Source organism: Capricornis sumatraensis, chromosome 20 (genome assembly GCF_032405125.1).
Source record: "Capricornis sumatraensis isolate serow.1 chromosome 20, serow.2, whole genome shotgun sequence".
In the NCBI taxonomy this organism is placed as follows: domain Eukaryota; kingdom Metazoa; phylum Chordata; class Mammalia; order Artiodactyla; family Bovidae; genus Capricornis; species Capricornis sumatraensis.
Genome location: NC_091088.1, coordinates 70,386,243 through 70,412,198, shown reverse-complemented (window position 1 = coordinate 70,412,198; position 25,956 = coordinate 70,386,243). Strand labels below are relative to the sequence as shown.

Below are 25,956 nucleotides of genomic sequence, written 5' to 3'. Positions count from 1 at the left end.
TGCTCATTATCATGAGCAATACTGGGCTATAAAGGCCACAGGATGGGGGAAGACCACATGAGAAAAAAGATAACCATGTGATGTGTCAAGAGAAGAAAAGCAGGGTGAAAAATTACTTAACTGATGACAGTTAAAAAATCAGTTACAGGGACTTCCCTGGTGGTCAAGTGGTAAATAATCTGCGTTCCAACGCAGAGGACATGGGTTTGATCCCTAGTTGGGAAACTAAGATCCCACAAGCCACAGGCAACCAAGCACATGAGCTGCAACCTAGAGAAGCCCCTGTCTCACAATGAAGACCCAGCGCAGCCATTAACCAAAGAAAAAAAAAAAAAGGAAAAAAATTAGTTACAAACAACTGTCAGCAGGACTGTATCTGCTGGTAACACATGACTGCAATGTAGATGAGTATTTCCAGGTCTGAGAAAAAAGGACTGCAAAAGTAGATTTTGGTCAGGAACATTTTAAGAATGGGTATATATTTGATTATAGAAAATATATGGGCCAATGTTACAAAATGAACAGATAAAGCAGGGAGGAAAATGGGTGATACAGGGAATTCACAGATATAAGGATTAGCTACAGGTTGGACTACAAGTAGAAGAACCACAATGCAGAATTAAGTCAGCACTATTAAGAATGGAGGGAAAAAGTTGTGGTCACTGGAAATAGCCATCAAAATTCAAGTCAAACGGAACAAATTCCTGGTATCACTTGAACTAGCATCATGTACTCCCATAGGGTGCTACTGTACAGCAGCCCTTTGAGCCTACTTGGGTGAGTTGGAATTCATATCCAGCTTGTGGAAAAATAAGAGCTCCCCACTCCACTTCCAAAATGAACAAGTGTATGGGACCTGGATGATGCAAATACAAGGGGAAAGACACCACATAGGAGCAGTTGACCCATACTCATCACATCATAAACCAGAGGAAAACATTTAAATACTATTAAGAGAACTTTGGAAAGGTTCTTGCAAGAAGTGCATGGTCTACACCAGAGAATTAATTCCCAGCAAAGGCAGTTACAAGGAAATGTTTATGAGAAGAAAGAAGTAGAACCTGAGGAGCACAGATTACTTGCATCTGGATGTCACCCAGTAAGAAGAGGGAAGTGTGGTGGGATATATTAGGCTGAATGGAAGATTCCTGACCCTGGATCCTTCCAGGGGAGGCTGCAGGGTAGCAGATGTGGGGACTCTTCAAGGAAAATGGATGGCAGTACAAATACCTCAGCCCAACCAACCACAGCACCAACTTAGAGTACTGGGGAAAAAAACCAGTGACCGTGGTCCTGACACAAGAAGGACAAGCTTGTCTCTGGGGAAAAGGAAAGTGCAGACACTAGCTCAGGTCACGAGGAAAGGTTTGAGGTTCTTACCCAGGGAGGTTATAAGTGCCAAGTTCTCCAGCATCACATCACGGTACACGCATTTTGAGTCTCATCAAGGAGACCCCACTTCTCCCAGGAAAAGGTCACAGCTATATCTTCAACTCAAACCATACTCACAGAAAACTAGTCAATCTAATCACACTAGGATCACAGCCTTGTCTAACTCAGTGAAACCAAGCCATGCCTACAGGGCAACAGAAGATGGGCGGGTCATGGTGGACAGGCCTGAATGAATGTGGTCCACTGGAGAAGGGGATGGCAAGCCACTTCAGTATTCTTGCCTTGGAACCCCATGAACAGTATGAAAAGGCAAAATGATAGGATACTGAAAGAGGAACTCCCCAGGTCAGTAGGTGCCCAATATGCTACTGGAGATCAGTGGAGAAATAACTCCAGAAAGAATGAAGGGATGGAGCCAAAGCAAAAACAATACCCAGTTGTGGATGTGACTGGTGATAGAAGCAAGATCCGATGCATAGGAACCTGGAATGTCAGGTCCATGAATCAAGGCAAATTGGAAGTGGTCAAACAAGAGATGGCAACAGTGAACGTCGACATTCTAGGAATCAGCAAACTAAAATGGACTGGAATGGGTGAATTTAACTCAGAAGACCATTATATCTACTACTGCGGGCAGGAATCCCTCAGAAGAAATGGAGTAGCCATCATGGTCAACAAAAGAGTCCGAAATGCAGTACTTGGATGCAATCTCAAAAACGACAGAATGATCTCTGTTCATCTCCAAGGCAAACCATTCAATATCACAGTTATCCAAGTCTATGCCCCAGCCAGTAACGCTGAAGAAGCTGAAGTTGAACGGTTTTATGAAGACCTACAAGATCTTTTAGAACTAACACCCCAAAAAGATGTCCTTTTCATTCTAGGGGACAGGAATGCAAAAGTAGGAAGTCAAGAAACACCTGGAGTAACAGGCAAATTTGGCCTTGGAATGCAGAATGAAGCAGGGCAAAGACTAATAGAGTTTTGCCAAGAAAATGCACTGGTCATAGCAAACACCCTCTTCCAACAACACAAGACAAGACTCTATACGTGGACATTACCAGATGGTCAACACCGAAATCAGACTGATTATATTCTTTGCAGCCAAAGGTGGAGAAGCTCTATATAGTCAACAAAAACAAGACCGAGGGCTGACTGGGGCTCAGATCATGAACTCCTTATTTGCAAATTCAGACTTAAATTGAAGAAAGTAGGGAAAACCACTAGACCATTCAGGTATGACCTAAATCAAATCCCTTATGATTATACAGTGGAAGTCAGAAATAGATTTAAGGGTCTAGATCTGATAGAGTGCCTGATGAACTATGGAATGAGGTTCATGACATTGTACAGGAGACAGGCATCAAGACCATCCCCATGGAAAAGAAATACAAAAAAGCAAAATGGCTGTCTGGTGAGGCCTTACAAATAGCTGTGAAAAGAAGAGAGGCGAAAAGCAAAGGAGAAAAGGAAAGATATAAGCATCTGAATGCAGAGTTCCAAAGAATAGCAAGGAGAGATAAGAAAGCCTTCTTCAGCGATCAATGCAAAGAAATAGAGGAAAACAACAGAATGTGAAAGACTAGAGATCTCTTCAAGAAAATTAGAGATACCAAGGGAACGTTTCATGCAAAGATGGGCTCGATTAAGGACAGAAATGGTATGGACCTAACAGAAGCAGAAGATATTAAGAACAGGTGGCAAGAATACACAGAAGAACTGTACAAAAAAGATCTTCACGACCCAGATAATCACGATGATGTGATCACTCATCTAGAGCCAGACATCTTGGAATGTGAAGTCAAGTGGGCCTTAGAAAGCATCACTGCGAACAAAGCTAGTGGAGTTGATGGAACTCCAGTTGAGCTATTTCAAATCCTGAAAGATGATGCTGTGAAAGTGCTGCACTCAATATGCCAGCAAATTTGGAAAACTCGGCAGTGGCCACAGGACTGGAAAAGGTCAGTTTTCATTCCAATCCCGAAGAAAGGCAATGCCAAAGAATGCTCAAACTACCGCACAATTGCACTCATCTCACATGCTAGTAAAGTAATGCTCCAAATTCTCCAAGCCAGACTTCAGCAATATGTGAACTGTGAACTCCCTGATGTTCAAGGTGGTTTTCGAAAAGGCAGAGGAACCAGAGATCAAATTGCCAACATCCGCTGGATCATGGAAAAAGCAAAAGAGTTCCAGAAAAACATCTATTTCTGCTCTATTGAGTATGCCAAAGCCTTTGACTGTGTGGATCACAATAAACTGTGGAAAATTCTGAAAGAGATGGGAATATCAGGCCACCTAACCTGCCTCTTGAGAAATCTGTATGCAGGTGAGAAAGCAACTGTTAGAAGTGGACATGGAACAACAGACTGGTTCCAAATAGGAAAAGGAGTACGTCAAGGCTGTATATTGTCACCCTGCTTATTTCACTTATATGCAGAGTACATCATGAGAAACGCTGGACTGGAAGAAACACAAGCTGGAATCAAGATTGCCGGGAGAAATATCAGTAACCTCAGATATGCAGATGACACCACCCTTATGGCAGAAAGTGAAGAGGAACTAAAAAGCCTCTTGATGACAGTGAAAGAGGAGAGTGAAAAAGTTGGCTTAAAGCTCAACTCTCAGAAAACAAAGATCATAGCATCTGTTCCCATCATTTAATGGGAAATAGATGGGGAAACAGTAGAAACAGTGTCAGACTTTATTTTTTTAGGCTCTAAAATCACTGCACATAGTGATTGCAGCCATGAAATTAAAAGGCGCTTACTCCTTGGAAGAAAAGTTATGACCAACCTAGAGAGCATATTCAAAAGCAGAGACACTACTTTGCTGACTAAGGTCCATCTAGTCAAGGCTACGGTTTTTCCTGCGGTTATGTATGGATGTGAGAGTTGGACTGTGAAGAAGGCTGAGCGCCGAAGAATTGATGCGTTTGAACTGTGGTGTTGGAGAAGACTCTTGAGAGTCCCTTAGAGCTGACTCATTGGAAAAGACTCTGATGCTGGGAGGGATTGGGGGCAGGAGAAGGGGACGACAGAGGATGAGATGGCTGGATGGCATCACGGACTCGATGGACGTGAGTCTGAGTGAACTCCGGGAGTTGGTGATGGACAGGGAGGCATGGCATGCTGTGATTCATGGGGTTGCAAAGAGTTGGACACGACTGAGCGACTGAACTGAACTGAACTGAACCGAGTGGCAAGCAGAGGCTACTTTCTGGTTGCAGTGAGTGGACTTCTCACTGCAGTGGCTTCTCTTGCTGTGGTGCACAGGCTCTAGGTTGCACAGGCTTAAGTAGTTGAAGTGCATAGGGTCAGTAGTTGTGGTTCCCGGGCTCTACAGCAGAGGCTCAAGAGTTGTGGCACACAGGCTTAGTTGCTCTGTGGCATGCGGGATCCTCCTGGACCCGTGATCTCCTGCATTGGCAGACAGATTCTTTACCACTGAGCTACCAAGAAGTCCCTTTATTCCAATTTTTGTTTTCTATGCTTTTCCTGCTTTTGTGGTTTTCATTATTTTATGATTCCATTCTATCTTGTTAGCATATCAGGTTATACTTCTTTGTACTACTGATAAAGAACCTGCCTGCAAATTCAGGAGATATAAAAGACATGAGTATGACCCCTGGGTCAGGAAGATCCCCTGGAGGAGGGCATGGCAATACATTCCAGTCTTCTTGCCTGAGAAATCCCATGGACAGAGGAGCCTGGTGGGCCTGCTCTGGTGGGCCTCCTCTGTCCATAGGGTTGCAAACTCAGACATGACTGAAGCATCTTAGCACATGGACACTAGAGTTTGAAGTAAACCAAGTCTACTTTCAAATAATATTCTCCATTTCACAGATAGTGTACCTCATAACACAACAATCCCAGTTCTTCCCTCTAGTCCCTTGAATTATTACTGTCATTTATTCTACTTATAATCAAATCCTTTGTGATTATACAGTGTAAGTGACAAATAGATTGAAGGGATTAGATCTGATAGAGTGCCTGAAGAACTATGGAGGGAGGTTTGTAACACTGTATAGGAGGCAGTGATCAAAACCATACCCAAGAAAAAGAAATGCAAAAAGGCAAAATGGTTGTCTGAGGAGGCCTTAAAAATAGCTGAGAAAAGAAGAGATGTGAAAGGCAAAGGAGTAAAGGAAAGATATACCCATTTGAATGCAGAGTTCCAAAGAATAGCAAGGAGAGATAAGAAAATCTTAAGTGAATGATGCAAAGAAATAGAGGAAAACAACAGAATGGGAAAGAATAGACAGCTACCAGGGGAAAATTTCATGCAGAGATGGGCACAATAATGGACAGAAATGTATGGACCTAACAGAAGAAGATATTAAGAAGAGGTAGCAAGAATACACCGAAGAACCATACAAAAAAGATCTTAATGACCCAGATAACCATGATGGTGTGATCACTAACCTAGAGCAAGACATCTTGGAATGTGAAGTCAAGGAGGCCTTACCAAGAATCACTACGAACAAAGCTAGTGGAGATGAAGGAATTCCAGCTGAGCTATTTCAAGTCCTTAAACATGATGCTGTGAAAGTGCTGCACTCAATATGCCAATAAATATGGAAAACTCACCAGTGGCCACAGGGCTGGAAAAGGTCAGTTTTTATCCCCACTCCCAGAGAAAGACAGTGCCAAAGAATGTTCAACTACTGAACAATTGTATTCATTTCTCATGCTAGCAAAGTAATGATGAAAATTCTCCAAGCCAGGCTTCAACACTGTGTGAACCAAGAACTTCCAGATGTTCAAGCTGGATTTAGAAAAGGCAGAGGAACCAGAGATCAAATTGCCAACATCCGTTGGATCATAGAAAAAGCAAGAGAATTCCAGAAAAACATCTAAACTTCTGCTTCACTGACTACACGAAAGGGTTTGGCAGTATGGATCACAACAAATTGTGGAAAATTCTTACAGAGATGGGAATACTAGACCACCTTACCTGCCTCCTGAGAAATCTGTATGCAGGTCAAGAAACAACAGCTAGAACCAGACATGGAACAGACTGGTTCAAAATCGGGAAAGGAGCACATCAAGGCTGAATATTGTCACCCTGCTTATCTAATCTCCATGCAGAGTACATCATGGAAAATGCTGGGCTGGATTGAAGCACAAGCTGGAATCAAGATTGCAAGGAGAAATATCAATAACCTCAGCTATGCAGATGACACCACCCTTATGGCAGAAAGCAAAGAGGAACTAAAGAGCTTTTTAACATAGGTGAAAGTTCAGTACAATTCAGTCGCTCAGTCGTGTCCGACTCTCTGCGACCCCATGAATTGCAGCACACCAGGCCTCCCTGTTCATCACCATCTCCCGGAGTTCACTCAGACTCACGTCCATCGAGTCCGGAAAGAGGAGATTGGAAAAGCTGGCCTCAAACTCAACATTCAAAAAACAAAGATCATGGCATCAGGTCCCATCACTTCATGGCAAATAGATGGGGAAACAATGGAAACAGTGACAGATTTTATTTTCTTGGACTCCACAAAGTCACTGTAGATGGTGACTGCAGCTGTGAAATTAAATGCTTACTCCTTAGAAGAAAAGATATGACCAACCTAGACAGCATATTAAAAAGCAGAGACATTACTTTGCCAAGAAAGGTCCATCTAGTCAAAGCAATTGTTTTTCCAGTAGTCATGTATGGATGTCAGAGTTGGAGTATAAAGAAAGCCTAGTGCCAAAGAATGGATGCTTTTGAACTGTGGTGTTGGAGAACTCTTGAGAGTCCCTTGGACGGCAGAGATCCAACCAGTCCACCCGAAAGGAAATCAGTCCTGAATATTCACTGGAAGGACTGGTGCTGAAGCTGAAACTCCAATAGTTTGGCCACCTGATACAGAAAGCTGACTCATTAGAAAAGACCCTGATGATAGAAAAGATTGATAGCAGGAGGAGAAAGGGACGACAGAGGATGAGATGATTGGATAGCATCACCAACTCAATGGACAAGTTTGAGCAAGCTCTGGTGAAGATGGTAAAGGACAGGGAAGCTTGGCGTATTGCAGTCCGACCAGTGAGTCGGACAGTGAGCGACTACACAATTCTACTTACATAGAAGCATACATATACAGGATATGCATACACATAAGCATACATAATAGAATGTGTTGTTGGTATTACTATTTCAAATTGTTATCAGATCAATTAAGAACGAGAAAAATAACTTTACCTGTATTCCTTCCTCAGTGCTCTTCTTTAATTGTACTTTTTGACCTATAGAATTTTGCTCATCTCTAATGAAATTCACACATTTCTTGCAAGGCAGATGCTATGGTCTGAATGTTTGAGTTTTTCCTCCAAAAGTTGTGTGTGGAAAGAACAGTCCCAAAGGTGCTAGTATTAGGAGTGGGGTCTTTAAGAGATGTTTCAGTTATAGGGTGATGGAGTCCTCGGAAGTGGTATTAATGCCTTTATAAGAAGCTCCAGAGAGACCCCTAACTCTTTCTATCGCATGTGGACACAGCAAGAAAGCACCAACTAAGATCCAGGAAGTGGGTTACCATCAGAAAACTCATCCATTCTGGTATGTTGATCTGGTACTTCACAGCCTCCAACTTAATGAGAAAGAAATGTTCATTAAAAAAAAAAAAAAATTAAGGCTGTGGTATTTTGTTGTAAAAACACCCCAAATGAACCAAGATGGTAGTCTTACTGGAAAAAAAAATTCCCTTAGTTTTTATTTCTCTTTATTTTTGTAAACTCTTTATTTTACATTGGAGTATAGTTGATTGTCTTTAACAGGCTTTACTTTCCCTGAACAATTTTTGAAGATTATTTTTTATTGGTTACAGTGGGTCTTCGTTACTGTACACAGGCTTTCTCTAGTTGAAGCCAGTGGGGGCTACTCTCTAGTTGCTGTGGGAGGGGTTCTCATTATGGCGGCTTCTTGTGTTGCAGAGCACAAGCTCTAAAGCGTTCAGGCTTCAGTAGTTGTGGCCCATGGACTTACCTGCCCCTGGCATGTGTAATCTTCCCGGACCAGGGATAGAACCCATGTCCCCTGCATTGACAGGCAGATTCCCAAACACTGGACCACCAGGGAAGTCCCCCTGAACTTTTTTTTTGAGGTGGCGGCTGCGGTGACGGTCTTTGTTGCTTCGTGCTTTCTCTAAGTTACAGCAAGCAGGGACTGATCTCTAGTTGTGGTGAGAGAACTTCTCATTAGTTTCTCTTGTTCTGGAAAACAGGCTTAGTCGCCCCGTGGCATATGGGTTCTTCCAGGACCAGGGAATCCACCCCATGCCACCTGCATTGTAAGACCAATTTCACCCAATCTGAAATTGGTGAATTGTTAACCACTGTACCACAAGAAGTCATTTCAGGACTTTTTAATATTTTATTTCCTTTAATTTCAAAATGATGTCTACATGTAGTTTTTAATCTTTAATCCTTGATTTCCTGGAGTTTCAAACTGATGCCTACATGTAGTTTTTTTATTGCCATTTATCCTGCTTAGTACTAAAGTTCTGATTTGTGCTTTCTTGTCTGACATTAATTTCTCCCTTAATAATATAGCTTGGACAACCTAATCAACACAAAGATTGAGTCTCCGCTTTGCTCCAAAGACCGAAACTCTTTATTGTGGCCTCAGAGGCTAAGCCTTGTTTTTTTGCCTCATCGAGGAGATCTTTGGCATTTACACCATACATGTTGGGCACAAGATGGGGCCTGTCAGCAGATCAACAAGACTGCATCCTGCCTTCACTGTCCTGCATTGCTCAGGAACCTCCAAGGGCAAGAGGGATCTGTGACTTTCGGCAGCACATCACCTTAGGGATGAGCCCTGGTAACCTCACCCCAAGAAAATTGGTTACTCAGCCTGAATGGTCCTACCTAAATTCCCTTGGTGGGCGCCACCACACCTAGGTTTCCCCTGGGCCCCCATTACCACCACTACCTTCCTGCCACCTCCTGCTCTGCGCCATACCTGGCTCACCGCTTTCCCTCTCCTGAGATGCCACCTCCAATCAAACATGGCCAGTGGTTTGGACAATGTGGGCCTTGGACAAAAAGGCCACATCAGGTTCCATTGGGGAACTTCCTGGGCTCTAGTTTTCCTGAGAAGTCTCACCGGGATGGAGAGACCCACAGTGGCCCCATCAACCAACTGGAGTCTCTGAAAAAGCACCCCAAGTGGTGGTGAACTTCACAGAGGGGAAATACCTGATGCCATGAGTCAATAATTACAAACAGAGAAAGATGACAAGAACCTTGAAGAAAGCGTTCAGAACGTAAGCAGCCCGTATCAGGAGATGGTGAAGCGTGCTGCACTTCATGGGGTTTCAGAGTCAGACACGACTGAGTGACTAAACAACATAAGGAACTGGATGCTAAGTTTAGTTTTCCACTGAACACCCAGAGGACCTGAGCAGAATTTATCAGTTCCTTCCCTGAGTACATCCCACTTTCACAACCTAAGAATTTTAAAAATTGCAAAAGCTACAAAGCAGGGCTAGGTTTATTGTTTCGCTGAATGCCTAGACTTAAGTGATGGGAACAGGGATGATACATATTAAAAAAGGCAAATGATATGATCAGCAATTATACAGAAGATATACAGCTGGTAAACAGCACATTAAAAATGCTCAAAAATCATGAACCTCTAGGGAAATGTAGTAAAACCAATTGAAAGCTCAGAGACAGCTCGACTCACTTATTAAAAGGACTGATATTAATGATTGGTACAGAAGTTGAGAAACTGGAACTCCTACAATGCAGATGGAAATGCAAAGGGGAACAGTCATTTTAAATGAGTTTCTTAGTTTCATCAGGTGTTAAAATTCATCTACCAAAGTGACTCAGACACACCCCTGAGTTATCAATAAAAGGAACATACATCCACATAAAGAAATAACACAAATGTTTACAGCAGCTTTATTTTCAAGAATGAAAACCTAGAAATAACCTAAACGCTCAGAAAAAGATGAATGGATAAACAGTTGTACATCTAAATATAAGAATGCTACTCATCAAAAACTAAAGAGATGAGATACTTGTATATATCATGGATGAATCTGAAAGAAATATGAAACAAAGGAAAACAAAAATAGTAAGCCGTTTATGACTCCAATCAGATAAATTCAAGAAAATGCACATGTTATCTATTCTAAGGGAAAGTACATCAATGGTTATTGGAGAGGTGGGAAGGGCAAGGAGAGGTAAACATACCATTAACAGATATCGGCATTATCAGGAATCAAGAGGTTCATACCTAGGTGAAAACTTGCTTCAGCATCAGTCCTTCCAGTGAATATTCAAGGTTGGATCTCCTTGCTGTGAAAAGGACTTTCAGGAGTCTTCTCTAGCACCACATTTTGAAGTCATCAATTCCTTGCCATTCTGCCTTCTTTATGGTCCAGCTCTCACAACCGTAAGTGACCACCGGGGACACCATAGCCTTGGCCATACACATCTTTGTCGGCAGAGTAATGTCTCTGCTTTTCAGGACACCGTTTAGATTTGTCATTGGTTTCCCGCCAAGAAGCAGTGGTCTGACTTCATGGCTGCAGTTTGGTGAATGTAAATTATACTTTGATATAGCTTTAAAAATTGGCTCAAAATGAAAAAAAAAAAAAAAACAAACCTGTATGTCCTACTCTTTTTGGAAAAAAAGGTTCTGCAACTGTATGCTGAACCCACCAACACACTCCTCATGTCCTCTGGAGATAGTCTTCTATCAGTGGTAGCGAAGATGGGGACAATGAAGTACATTTCTGCCTGAGTCAGCAGGAATGCTGCCTAGATCGCAAGAGTCACATCCCCTTTTCCTTTCCTGCCTCTGCAGTAAGGTCCTTGAGTGAAATTCACTAGAATCAGCATATAAACTGATACTGTAAAGTCAATGTCATATAAACATTAGGGTGCACTTTTAGGAGAGGCACATTCCACCAAGTTGCCTGCAATTTCCCCCACTCCCTATTAAACCAGAGTTTCTGTACCAACTGTGGTTTCCCTTGGACCCAGTGGTCATACAAATAATGAGATTAGCTCAAAGATTTGTGGACATCAGGAAACACGGTTCTTTTAGGCTTGGAGAATACATACCTTTCAATAGTGCCTCAATACCCTATAATCTCTAATCTGAATAAGGAATAAAGATTCATGCTGCTCTCAGAAACACTTGAAATGAGATTCAATTCAGACCAATGGCCCCTCAATTTCCTCCAGTGTCCCCATACTCAACAAGGAAATTGCACATTCCCTGTACATTTATGCCTTCCTCTAGGGTAAACTCTCAAATGTTCAAAGTGATTTGTTCATAAAAGATTTCCTATAGTTAGTGCATTCCTAAGGCCTTTCTCCAGTGTGAGCTTTCTTATGAGAGTGCAGTTTAGTGGTGTTAATAAAAGATTTCCCACATTCACTACATTTAAAAGGCCTTTCTCCACGGTGAACTCTCTGATGATAATAGAGGCTGCTGCCATGAGTGAAAGATTTCCCACATTCAGTGCACTCATAAGGCCTTTCTCCAGTGTGAGCTCTCTGGTGTATAATGAGATGATATCTCTGGACAAAGGTTTTCCCACAATCACCACACTCATAAGGCCTTTCTCCAGTGTGAGCACTCTGATGATAATGGAGGCCAGATTTGCTGCTAAAGGATCTTCCACATTCACTGCACTCATAAGGCTTTTCTCCAGTGTGACTTCTCAGATGTATACGGAGCTGGTAACCAGTGGTAAAAGATTTCCCACATTTGGTGCATTTGTAAGGCCTTTCTCCAGTATGAATTCTAAGATGACAACGAAGGTGGTAACTAAGGGTATAAGATTTCCCACATTCACTGCACTCAAAAGGCTTTTCTCCAGTGTGGGCTCTCTGATGTATACGGAGGAGGTAATTAGTAATAAAAGATTTTCCACATTCAATGCATTTGTAAGGCTTTTCTCCAGTGTGAGTTTTCTTATGATAGTACAAGGCAGAGTTAAAGTTAAAAGATTTTCCACATTCCCTGCATTCATAACGCCTTTCACCTTTGTGAATACTCTGGTGTTCAATAAGCCTATACTTACTATTATAAGATTTCCCACACTCAGTACACACGCAAGCACTTTTCCCTGTGTGAACTCTCTGGTGTTTAATTAAGGTACTTCTAAAGATAAAGGATTTCCCACATTCACTACACTCAAAAGGCCTTTCACTTGCATGTGATTTCTGATGACGCTTGAGGGCTGACCTAGACATGAAAGATTTCCCACATTCACTGCACTCATGAGGTCTTTCTCCAGAATGAACTCTCTGATGATTACGGAGAGAACTGATAGTAGTAAATGTTTTCTTGCATTCATTGCACCTTACATAAAACCTGTCTCCAGAATGAATCCCCTGATGATAACGAAAGTTGAATTTAGAGGTAAAAGATTTCCCACACTCACTGCACCTATACGGCCATTCACTAGAATGAATTTTTTGATGGCAATGAAAAACAGCAGGAGTAATAAAAGATTTCCCACACTCACCACATGCATAAGGCCTTTCTTCAGTGTGAATTCTCTGATGACGATGGAGATGGGAACTAGTAATAAAAGATTTCCCACATTCATTGCACTTATAAGGCCTTTGGTGAGATCTCTGATGATATCTGAGGGAAGGCCTAGAGATAAAAGATCTCTCACATTCACTGCACTCATAAGGTCTTTCTCCTGTGTGAGTTCTATTATGATAAATGAATGAGGATCTAGACATAAAAGATTTCCCACATTCACTGCATTTGTAAGGCCTTTCTCCAGTGTGAGATCTCTGATGATATTGGAGAGCGCTGGTAGAGGTGAAAGATTTCCCACATTCACTGCATTTATAAGGCTTTTCTCCTGTGTGAGATATCCGATGATACTGGAAACCGTTGTTAGAGGTATAAGATTTCCCACATTCATAGCATTTATAAGGCTTTTCTCCTGTGTGAGATCTCTGATGATTACGGAGGTTCAAGTTAGAGGTGAAGCATTTTCCACATTCACTGCATTTGTAAGGCTTTTCTCCAGTGTGAGATCTCTTATGATATTGGAGAGCGCTGGTAGAGGTGAAAGATTTCCCACATTCATAGCATTTATAAGGCTTTTGTCCTGTGTGAGATATCCGATGATACTGGAAACCACTGTTAGAGGTATAAGATTTCCCACATTCATAGCATTTATAAGGCTTTTCTCCTGTGTGAGATCTCTGATGATCATGGAGGTTGAAGTTAGAGGTGAAGCATTTTCCACATTCACTGCATTTATAAGGCTTTTCTTCAGTGTGAGATATCTGATGATACTGGAAAGCATTGATAGAGGTAAAAGATTTCTCACATTCATAGCATTTATAAGGCTTTTCTCCTGTGTGAGATCTCTGATGATTATGGAGGTTGAAGTTAGAGGTGAAGCATTTTCCACATTCAATGCATTTATAAGGCTTTTCTCCAGTGTGAGATCTCTGATGACATCGGAGGATGCAGTTAGTGGTAAAAGATTTCCCACATTCATTGCATTCATAAGGTCTTTCTCCTGTGTGAGAGCTCGTATGATAAATGAGGGCAGATCTACATGTAAAAGATTTCACACAGTCACTACACCTATAAGGACGCTCTCCAGAAAATACTCTCTTATGTCCAATGAACACAAAGCTGTGGTACAAAGACTCTGCACAGTCACTGCACATAGAACTATTCTCTCCATTGTGCAATCTCTGGGGAGAAATGAGGACTGATGTGTGGCTTAAGGATTTTCCACATTTGCTGCACTTCTCTGATCCTGAATGAGTATAAATTTTTTTATCCTGATTGACAGTTGAGTTTTGTCTAAAAGATTTGCCACTTTTGATAAACAAATGAAGTCTTTCCCCAGGATGAACTCTCTGGTGCATAATAAACGTTGATTTGTACCTGAATGTTTTCCCACATTCCCTGCACACAAAACATGGCCTTTCAGTGTAGACACTCCAGTCCTGAACAAGTGTGTGTTTAGGGCTGAAGACTTTCTCGCACTTTCCGGAGGTATGATGACTTCTGCTTGGTGAAGTTGATCTGCACTGGGTGGCTGTATTCAGCTTCTCCACAGTATAAGTGGCCTGCAGATGTCCCATGCTGGCCAGGATTTTCCTAGAATTAAGAGGCTTCCCTGACACATGGACTCTGGGGCTCTTAAAAGATAAAGCCTCATGTACACAGCTTCTCAAAGGCATATAAAATTTTTTTGCACACGCCCCACACCTCAGCAGTTTTTGGCTGCATTGTGTTCCCTGCTGCTCCACCAAGTGGAAAACGTATCTCAAGACTGTACTACACTTCTCACAGGGATGCGTCTTCTGAGAAAATGGAGCTGCTGTGGGAGATCCAGTCCATGAGACTCCTACAGGAGCAGTTTTTTCACAGGGTGTCTCCTCACCTTCTGCTCCACAGCAGCAACCTGAATGCAAAGAAACACTAGTGAAGTGCACGTTGATTTCATAGGGAGGGAGCTAGTTCACCATAAATGTATGGCCATTTCATGTAAGAATGACCTTGAAAGAAATGGGATACTTTTTAAGACTAGGGAGTTGGAAATCAGTTTAAGCAGCAGCTGCTGTGCATTACTGGGTCTGAAACTGGTGGAGACCTCAGCAAGAAAAGGACACAAAAGTAGAGTGTGACACAAGGAAAAGCAGCAGGGTCTAGTGCTTGTTTCTCTGTCCACAGCTTCCTGTAGGACCTTTTCTACGACTGATGTGAAGCTCAGTAGAAGGGTGTGATCACGGCCACAAAAACACAATCACAAACCATTTGCTTTTCAAGGTCAATTTAAGCATATATTCACACCTCACAGCATGATGCATGATGGGCAAAGTTCAGAGAGTAACAGAGAAAGCGTGGTAGGAGACACAGGTAAGATGTTGAGTCCAGAGAGGTGGAGATGATCCCTCTGCTGGAAGTCATAGCAGAAATGACAAAGTAACAGAAATGACAGGTCAGCAAAAAGTCAACAGTGGAGGAGTAAAAGTAGAAACGGGGTGTGGTCACTGGCAATAGTACCAAAGTTTTCACTGAACAAAGACAGTTTCCTGGTATATTTTAAACAATGCCCTGATGCCACAGTCTCCCCGGCTATAATTCAGCAGGACCAGGCCCACTGAGCTCACCGTGCTATGGCTAGAGTTATGTCCATCCCATCATGCACAAACGATTCCTTTCCCTAAGAAAGCCATAACCGCAATTACTGGGTACATGGAGCACTGAAGGAAGAAAAAGAAAAAGGGAAAGGCTGGTGGTGTTCCAGAGCAACTCAGCACTACAGCAGACCCAGGAAAGAGCACAGGCAGAGTGACATCAATAAAATAGTAGAATAGGGGATACCACCCTTCCCCACCAGTGAAAAATAAACAGCTGTCCATGAAGGACATTAATCAGCCTTGGAAGACACAAGAGTCCAGTGAAGAACTGACTATTATATTCATGTATGGAAGTGAGAGTTGAGCCATAAAGAAGGCTGAGTGCCAAAGAACTGATGCTTTTGAATTGTGTTGGAGAATACTGTGGACTGCAAGAAGATCCAACTAGTCAGTCCTAAAGGAAATCAACCCTAGATACTCATTGGAAGGACTGATGCTAAAGCTGAAGTTGTAATACTCTGGCCACCTGAAGAGCCAACTCACTGGAAAAGACCCTGATGATGGGGAAAATTGAAGGCAAAAGGAGAAAGGGGCAGCAGAAGATAAGATGCTTAGAAAGCATTACTGGCTCAATGGACATGAATCTGAGCAAACTCCAGAAGACAGTGAAAGACACAAGTTTGCAGTGCTGCAGTCCACAACCTAACTGTTGAACACCACCACCACTGCCACCACAGTGAAACATAATAAAAGGAAGAAGCACACAGAATGGATCACTGGAAAGTGTCTTAAAAGCAACATCTGGAAACGACTAGGAAATGAGGGCTGGGCTGCCACTGGGCTAGTTCTCTCAGCTACAGGTCAGGGGCCACTGCAGTCCCAGTGGCCTCTGCTGCAGAAGACACGGATGCCTGCTCTAGAGGACACTGGGACTTTTGCCACTGAGTTATCTGACACTCATGGTCACAGTGGATGCCCTGGTGAGTATGAAGGAACTGGGCAACACCCTCAGCAGGAGCTGTTGTGCTGACCCAGAAGCAGGGCTGCCACACCTCCTAAACCTGTGCCAGCGTTCCAGACCCTGACTCCATCACTACACCATGTACTCCTGTGTCTCAGGCACTAGAAAAAACTTTGCTATAGACATGCCACTTTGACAGAACCACAGCCACTGTCTACATGTGCAGCCAGGCAAATTCCATGGCTGCTCCCTGCACAGCCACATATCTCAAACCAAAGCCAAGGTTGCTGCGGCTATCCAATCACCCAGACCCCAGAACTACTGTCCCTCCAAAAGTGCCTGTATACAATACCCCAGGTCTGTGGATCCTCAACAGATACACACACCTCAGACACCAGTGCTACTACAACCAATCAGGTACCCAACAGTCGATAGTGCACCAAGAAGGATCCCCTTGGTGACAAAGTCCTCTGGGAGAAAAAGAGATCAGGAGTTCCCTAGCAGCCCTCTCCACTTCAGACACACGCAACCTTGCTGATTGAGGAATCTTGATTATCTTTATTGACACTGACTTCAGGTGAAGAAGCTGCACAGAAAACAACATAGCTGGGCCTTCCACAGAGCCAGAATGGCCACAGCCCAAACTTGAACCCACCACAGATTGAGATCTTCCCACATCAAAAACTGTAATGTGAAGCCTAGAAGAAATGACTACACCATCAAATAAGCATAAGGAAATGCAAGGCTACAGGAAACACGCAAAAAATCAAAGAAACATGAAACCAATGCAGAAATATACCATAATTTATCAGAAACCACACCCAAGGAAATGGAGACCTACAAAGGGTCAAAGAGTTCAAAATAATAGTTTGACCACAGTTCAGTGAAGCAACAACAAAGCAACAATTCAACAAACTAAGGTAAACAATACATAAACAAAACAAGTTGTTTAACAAAGAGACAAAAATGAAAAGACAGGTCTTCCCTGGTGGCTCGGTCAGTAAAGATTCTGCCTCCAATGTGAGAGACCTGGGTTCAGTGCCTGGGTTGGGAAGACCCCATGGAGAAGGAAACAGCAACCCACTCCAGTATTCTTGCCTGGAGAATTCCATGGACAGAGGAGCTTGGTGGGCTACAGTTCATGGGATCGTAAAGAATCGGACATGACTAAGTGACTAACGATACCAGTACTCACTGAACTCGTGAAGGTTGGCTGACAGGAACAGGACTGAAGAATCACCCCACACTTTCAACCAGTGATACTGGAGGTTCTGGTATGCCCACTCTCCAAAAAGGCACTCAGATGTGAAGAATCAACAGATAAATTGATAAATGAACAGGTCGGAAATCCCTATCACATCACTGATGGGATTCTTAATACGATATAACAGGGAGCTAAGAAGACATATTAAAATAAGAAATGGAACAATACAAGATCATTACACATATTTATAATCAAACACTTTCACGCAGACACAGAACAACTATATCCTCTTAATATCAGTAGAGTGTCAGCTAATACATGGGAAAGGCTGTTTCTACATTGACTGTCTTTATTGCACTGATCTTTTAGCAGAATTATTCTACTTGGTCTCCAAAAGAAGACATTCTACTACGCTGAAATAGCACAAACAACTTACGCTTTTAACAGTCTGCTCTTACCTATTACCAGAACAGTTTACGTATTCTTACACCTTTGGACTTCTATGGGTATTAAAAACTTGAATAATGAAAGTTATGAGAAGCAAGGTGGTATATATATGAAGTATACACCTTCAGTTCAGTTCAGCTCAGCTCAGTCACTCAGTCGTGTCTGACTCTGTGACCCCATAGGCTGCAGCATGTCAGACTTCCCTGTCCATCATGAACTCCGGAGCCTGTTCAAACTCGTGTCTATTGAGTCGGTGATGCCATCCAACTATCCCATCCTCCGTCATCCCCTTCTCCTCCTGCCTTCAAACTTTTCCAGAATCAGGGTCTTTTCCAGTGAGTCAGTTCTTTGCACCAGGTGGCCAAAGTATTGGAGCTTCAGCTTCAGCATCAGTCCTTCCAACGAATATTCAGGACTGATTTCCCTTAGGATTGACTGGTTTGATCCCCTTGCAGCCCAAGGGACTCTCAAGAGTCTTCTTCAAAACCACAGTTTAAAAGCATCCATTCTTCAGTGCTCAGCTTTTCTTATGGTCCAACTCTCACATCCACATGTGACTACTGGAAAAGCCATAGCTTTGACTAGACGCACTTTTGTTGGCAAAGTAAGGTCTCTGCTTTTTAATATGCTGTCTAGGCTGGTCACAGCTTTGCAAGCGTCTTTTAATTTCATGGCTGCAGTTACCATCTGCAGTGATTTTGGAGCCCCCCAAAATAAAGTTTGTCACTGTTTCTAGTTTCCCCATCTATTTACCATAAAGTGATGGGACCTGATGCTATGATCTTTGTTTTTTGAATGCTGAGTTTTAAGCCAGCCTTTTCACTTTCCTCTTTACTTTTATAAAGAGGCTCCTCAGTTCCTCTTCGCTTTCTGCCATAATGGTGGTATCATCTGCATATCTGAAGTTACTGATATTTCTCCCGGCAATCTTGATTCCAGCTTGTATTTCATCCATCCTGGCCTTTTGCATGATGTACTCTGCATAGAAGTTAAATAAGCAGAGTGACAGAATACAGCCTTGATGTGCTCCTTTTCCAATTTGGAATCAGTCTGTTGTTCCATGTCCAGTTTTAACTGTTGCTTCTTGACCTGCGTACAGATTTCTCAGGAGGCAGGTAAGGTGGTCTGGGTTCCCATCTCTTGAAGAATTTTCCAGTTTGTTGTGATCCACACAGTTAAAGGCTTTGGCATAGTCAATAAAGCAAAAGTAGATGTTTTTTCTGGAATTCTCTAGCTTTTTCTAAGATCCAACAGATGTTGGCAATTTGATCTATGGTTCCTCTGCCTTTCCTAAGTCCAGCTTGAACATCTGGAAGTCCATGTACTGCTGAAGCCTTGCTTGGAGAATTTTGAGCATTACTTTGCTAGCCTGTGACTTGAGTGCAATTGTGCAGTAATTTGAACATTCTTGGCATTGCCTTTCTTTGGGATTGGAATGAAAACGGACTTTCCAGTCCTGTGGCCATTGCTGTTTTCCAGATTTGTTGGCATATTGAATGCAGCACTTTCACAGCATCATCTTTCAAGATTTGAAATAGCTGAACTGGAATTCCATTACCTCCATTAGCTTTGTTCATAGTGATGCTTCCTAAGGCCTACTGGACTTCACATTCCAGGATGTCTGGCTCTAGGTGAGTGATCACACCATCGTGGTTATCTGGGTCATGAAGATCTTTCTTGTATAGTTCTTCTGTGTATTCTTGCCACCTGTTCTTAATATCTTCTGCTTCTGTTAGGTCCGTATCATTTCTGTCCTTTATTGACCCCATCTTTTCATGAAATATTCCCTTGGTATCTCTAATTTTCCTGAAGAGATCTCTAGTCTTCCATTCTATTGTTTTCCTCTGTTTCTTTGCAATGAATATCCCTTAGACATCTATTTTTAACTAATGAAAACTAGATGGAAATATGGGAGACCCAGGTGATTTGCAGGAAAGATACTTAAGTTTCTGTCAAAAAATTATGACTATGGGCTTAAGCTTTTATTGTCTTTTTGTGCTGTCTTTGTGTTTTGAATGTCTGTTGAAAAAGGATAGTATCAATAATCTGATGATATTATCAGTCTTTTTTGGGGGAATAACTGTTTCACAATGTTGTGTTAATTTCTGCTGTACAACAAAGTAAATTAGCCATATGTATACAAATATCCCCTCCCTGTTGAGCCTCCATATTTCTTACCTCGTTTAACTAAAAATCAGTCACTTGGAATTCTGTTTAGATTGAAAGTCCTTGGTACATTCTTATGTTATGGCTATTGAAAATCATTCCAAAGCAGTTACACTGGAATATACATAAGAAATGGTCTGACTAGTCTGAGAAAACCATACAATAAAAATGGAAATTTCATGTACTTGCACAAATTCCGAGTTGGTAAAATTACCTTCATCTGTTGGGCGTAATGTTTACCTTAGTAATACAATGATGACACTCATTCAAAACAAACAAACAAGAGCTTCCCTGGTGGGCCAGTCTTCTAAGAGTCCACCTGCCAAAGATCCCCGGTCCAGGAAGATTCTACATGGCCCGTAGCGACTGAGCCCCTGCACAAGTACCGAGCCCACGGTCCTAGAGTCTGTGCTCCACAAGAAAAGAGACCACTGCAAGGAGAAACCTACACTCCACAAGGAAGAGCAGCCCCTGCTCACTGCAACAAAGACCCACAGAGCCAAAACTCGCCAAATAAAAATGTGTTTAAAAAAGAAAGCGAACGAACAAATGGACCCACACAGAAATTCTGCTGCTGAAGAATACAATGAAATACAGCGCAATGAAGACAGTATCAACAGGCAAATTTTAGTAAGCAAAAGTAAAAATCTAGGAACTTGAAAACAGGTGTTTTAATTATCCAGTGAGGAGAAAAAAGAGAGAAAGATGAAGTGAAGAAAGCATACACGGATTATGAAACATAAAGCAAAACATTATTTGTATTTTCAGAGTCCTGGAAAGAGCAAACAGAGAGAAAGGGGTAGCAAGCACATTTAAAGAAACAATGATTGAAAATTTTCTAACTAGAGAAAAAAGTACACATCCAGATACATGAGGCTCAATCAAAAACTTCATTGAAGCATATTATAATAAAATGGTCAAAAAGTAATTACAGCCAATTCCCTGGAGGTCCCGTAGTTAGGACTGGGCACTTTCACTGCTGGCGCCTAAGTTCAATCCCTGGTCACAGAACTAAGATCCCAAAGCCTCAAGGTGTGAGGTGTGTCTGGGAGGGGGGTGGGGAAGAGCGGGGGGTGGGGGGGGGTGAGGATTACATACTAGTCATAAAAAGAATGAAATAATGCTATTTGCAGCAACATGGATGAACCTAGAAGTTATCATACTAAGTGAAGTAAGTCAGAGAAAAACATATATATGTGATATCACTTATATGAAGAATCTAAAAAAAATAGTACGAATGAACTTTATATACAAAATAGACACAGACTCAGATAAAACAAACTCATAGTTACCAAAGCAGAAGTGAGGGAGGGATAAACTGGGAGTATGGGATTAACAGATGCACACTACCATGTACACAATAAACGATTTACTGTATAGCACAGGGAACCACATTCAATAAACTTATAGTAAACGATTTAATGGAAAAGAACTGAAAACACATGGATGTATACATACATATGTATAACCAAATCGCTTGCCCTATTAAGAGTTCAGTACAGCAAGGATTGGGGTTGGAGAGAAAAGAGGGCAGTGCCAACACCTATACCACGTGAGGACAGAGCACCTCCTTCAGAAAGGTGAGATGAGGCAGGATACAGAGCTCAGCCCAGGTCACTGGGGAGGCTGAGTCTTACCCAGTGAGGATACAAGTGTGTAGTTCTCCAGCATCACGTCCAGATACAGGCGTCTCTGAGTCTCATCAAGGAGCCTCCACTCCCTCTGGGAGAAGCGCACAGCAACATCTGGGAAGGTCACACCGCCCTGTCATGAAGGGGACAGATGAAAGCTTGAACATTATCCCTCTGAGAACCCACAATCCATGTCCATACAAATCCATTTCAGATATTCGCCACCAGAGCTCCCAACATGAGAGAAGATGCCAGGCCCTGGTGCAACAGATGCCACTGTCTCCTCACAGCCCATTAACCAATGTGTTCAGCCCTCAGCAGCCACTAGGTAGAAGGGGTGGTGGTGCACACAAATGCCATCTAACTTTGGGCTTGGTCTGCAATCTTGCCACCTGCCACCAGTCCTTCCTTCCATATTTGCCACCCTAAAACCAGACATGAATTTCACATTCCCACAACTCTCTTCAACTTCTTTACTGCCAGCTTTGCCTTTCAACCACAACACTTGTCTCTCCACTCAACCTTTGTAAAAACCCCAGCCCTAAAAATCTCCCCACAAGACATCACTTCAGTTCAGTCCAGTCGTTCAGTCGTGTCCAGCTCTTCACGACCTCATGGACTACAGCCGCCAGGCTTTACCGTCCATCACCAACTCCCAGAATGGACTCAAACTCATGTCCTTTGAGTTGGTGATGCCATTCAACCATCTCATCCTGTCATCCCCTTCTCCTCCCACCTTCAATCTTTTCCAGCATCAGGGTCTTTTCCAGTCAGTCAGTTCTTCACATCAGGTGGCCGAAGTATTGGAATTTCAGTATCAGTCCTTCCAATAGTCAGGACTGATTTATTTTAGGATTGACTGGTTTGATCTCCTTGCAGTCCAAGGGACTCTCAAGAGTCTTCTCCAACACCACAGTTCAAAAGCATCAGTTCATCACTGCTCAGCTTTCTTTATACTCCAACTCTCACATCCATACATGACTACTGGAAAAACCACAGGCTTGATTAGATTGACCTTTGTTGGCAAAATATTGTCACTGCTTTTTAATATGCTGTCTAGGTAGGTCATAGCTTTTCTTCCAAGGAGCAAGCATCTTTTAATTTCATGGTTGCAGTCACCATCTGCAGTGATTTTGGAGTCCAAGAAAATAAAGTCTGTCACTGTTTCCATCGTTTCCCCATCTATTTGGCATGAAGTGATGGGACTGGATGCCATGATCTTAGTTTTCTGAATGTTGAGTTTTAAGCCAGACATAGTGACTCATAAATGACATCTGCCCCAGACCTTATCCACTAGCAAGACTAAAACATCCCAGATCTCATAAAAATTCATCACAAAATCCTGAAGAAGCCATATAGTACTAAACAAGCAGTAGCCCCAGCCTCACTGCCTTCTTGTCTCAATTACTCCTGGGTCTCCTCAGCCATTTTTCCTCCATTCATCTCACACAACCCTTGGCCACCTGCCAGGTTGACCTCTCTTACACGGTTCCCACTGCCACTTCTCTACCTCACTTGGGTTTGCAATCCCCACAAACATATCCAGGCCCTGAGCAAAAGAATCACTCCTCAGGGCACACACGTCTTTCTGACCTACTAACATGCCTACTATAACCTGCATTCCCCTCCTAACTGTGATCCATGGCTCCACGCTGCTCCACACAACAGTCATCACTTTTGAAAATTTCCATTCCTGAACACCTTCCCAGTTTTCCAGACCTGCTCAGTCAATTGCCCACTCGTTGCCTACACTCAGTCTTCTCTGAAACATCTCAGACTCTTAACAGAGCAAAAACAAACATAATATATCCAAGGAAAATTAATCTGCTGCTAAGGTCCCCATCCAGTTGACGGGCCTTCTTCCATCCCTTCATCTACTAGCGCCAAAACCCTAAGGGTCATCACTCGCTACTTCCTTTCTGTCACCGAGACCCACAATTTGGCTTGGCCCATCTCCAAAAATGGATCCAGAATTCCTGAGACATCGAGCGCAGTCCCTCTGGTCCATGAATAATCAATTAGGCTACCACAATTAATCATCCCATGCCTCCTGCTGCCCCTCCCCCCGTACTTCTATTAGTCTGTTCTGGTCTCTGCAACTAGTTGGAGCGTCTTTAGATTTCGGTAAAACTACCTCCTACCTGCGATTCAAACATCTCATTACTTGTATAACAAACTGCCAACAAATTTAGTCTTGCTGCCAACTTCTCAGGCAGCAACATTGCAGGCCTGACTCTGGACCCACCGCATCTGGCTTCTAAAGGAAAACAGAGAAGTTGTACCGGGGTTCCGGCTAGTCCAACCTACAAGCCTCTGCATTTCACGGTCCCTCCGTCTGTCATGCTCTCCCACTCTCCACCACGCGGTCAGAAACGACCTGACGACCGCCTCACCATCCTGAATCCCGGGGCCTGAGCTGCGGGCAAGTGAGCATGGGCCCCTGACTTAAGTGTCTGGTGCAGCGTGGGCTTCCCAAGGCGGCGACAGTGGTAAAGAATCCCCCTGCTCAGGGCTGGTGCACTGGGATGACCTGAAGGATAGGATGGGGAGGGAGGAGGGAGAGGGGGGTACACCCTGGCTGATTCATGTGAATGTATGGCAAAAACCGTTACAATATTATAAAGTAATTAGCCTCCGATTAAAATAAATAAATAAATAAAATTAAATGTGTTATAATTCAGAAAGCCTTTTCTATGTCTGAAGCTTGGAACTGAAAAAAAAAATGTATTAAATATAGCCTCTTGCTTTCGTTCCTTAGAACATCATGGAGTAAGAGGCAAACTGCTTGGGATTCTAGGGTACTGTACACCAGCTATGAGTCTCTACAACGTGTTACTACCTCTGTGCTAGTTTCCTTCTCTATAAAAGAATTATCACCTACTTCACATGATTACTATTAAGATTAAATAACATATACTGAGGGTTTAAAACAGTTCTTGGTAGGCACTGTGTGTTTACTGTTATGTTTGTGACCTTTATTACTATCATTGCTATTTACATATTCTAGTCCCTCTGCTCAGGATGTATTTTCTCTCTTACTTCACTCGGCAAAATACTTCTTATTTTTCAAAACCTGACTCAAAACAACTGACCTGAACTTTTAAAACAATGTCCTTTTTCAGTGCTATTATAACAATCTTTATATCTATAGTTATTAACAAAATTACCCTGAAATTATCTATTTGAGTGGCATACGCCTGTACACACTTGCCTCCTTCCTCCCCACTAAATTCCTGAAGAACAAGTGTCCCTTCTCCATTCGTTCCCTAGAACTGATGCACGACTTATGTATCAGGGAACCACCACCCCGCTCCCTAACCCCCCACCCCCCGCCAAAAAGAACCTGCCTGCCAGTGCAAGAGACACAGGAGACGCGGGTTCGATCCCTGAGTCGGGTCCCGGGAGTAGGGGCATGATAACCCCCTCCAGTAGTACTGCTTGGAGAATCCCATGGACAGAGGACATGGACGGCTACGGTCCATATGGTCGCAAAGAGTCGGACACGACTGAAGAGACTTAGCACGCACGCGCGGGGCGAGGGCGGTGAGGGCCGGGAGGACGAGCGTTTACCTGAGGTGGGTCCCGCAGCACCGCCGCAGCCATCGGAGTCTGCCTTGAGAGGGACGCGAGTGTCGGTACTTATCCCGGGTCTGGCGAGTGCAGCGGGGACAGAGCCTCCTCTTGGACCCTTCCGTCCCCGACCAGCGAGCCAACAGGAGAGGCGCCAAAAAAAGGGGGGGCAACCAGGCTGGCTCGGCGGGTGTCCCCTTCTCGCCTCACCATTCCATGAGGACCACCATACCCGACGGCCCACCACGTTTCCCCGGTAGCGTACTCTGCTCCAACGCATGCGCTAAGCAAATTGAGCGCTAGGCGATGAGACCGGAAATCCCTCCCCTGACGCACACTCACTGGGGGAAAGTCTTCATCCTCATCCCTCATTGGCTCAACGCTGGTGTCGCTCTGCCTAGGCGCTTCCGGGTCGTGTGGTCTGGGTGCTCTGGAGACCCCATGAAAGGGTGTTTGCCATCCTTAACTTCCAGAGCATTTCCTGTCAGCTAGCCGGAAGAATGC

General features: G+C 43.2%; 1 protein-coding gene across 1 annotated transcript; it reads right to left on the bottom strand.

The window, feature by feature from the left end:
- Positions 1–361: 361 nt before the first annotated feature.
- Positions 362–25,485, bottom strand: LOC138096992 (zinc finger protein ZFP2-like). Its single transcript, XM_068993204.1, has 4 exons — positions 25,453–25,485; positions 21,902–22,015; positions 12,872–14,075; positions 362–420 (listed from the first exon to the last, which is right to left on the bottom strand). Exons 1-4 carry the CDS (start codon positions 25,483–25,485, stop codon positions 362–364), a joined length of 1,410 nt encoding a protein of 469 aa, XP_068849305.1.
- Between the last annotated feature and the right edge of the window lie 471 nt (positions 25,486–25,956).

Bases quoted from the DNA above. Each gene is read 5' to 3' on its own strand.
- LOC138096992 (XM_068993204.1), bottom strand. From the start codon at position 25,485: ATGGCTGCGGCGGTGCTGCGGGACCCACCTCAG. The intron at 22,016-25,452 runs GTAAACGCTCGT...CCTTCATGACAG, and splicing joins TGCTGCGGGACCCACCTCAG to GGCGGTGTGACCTTCCCAGA. The intron at 14,076-21,901 runs GTATCCTCACTG...ATTTCTCCCCAG, and splicing joins TGCTGGAGAACTACACACTT to AGATTGCACAATGGAGAGAA.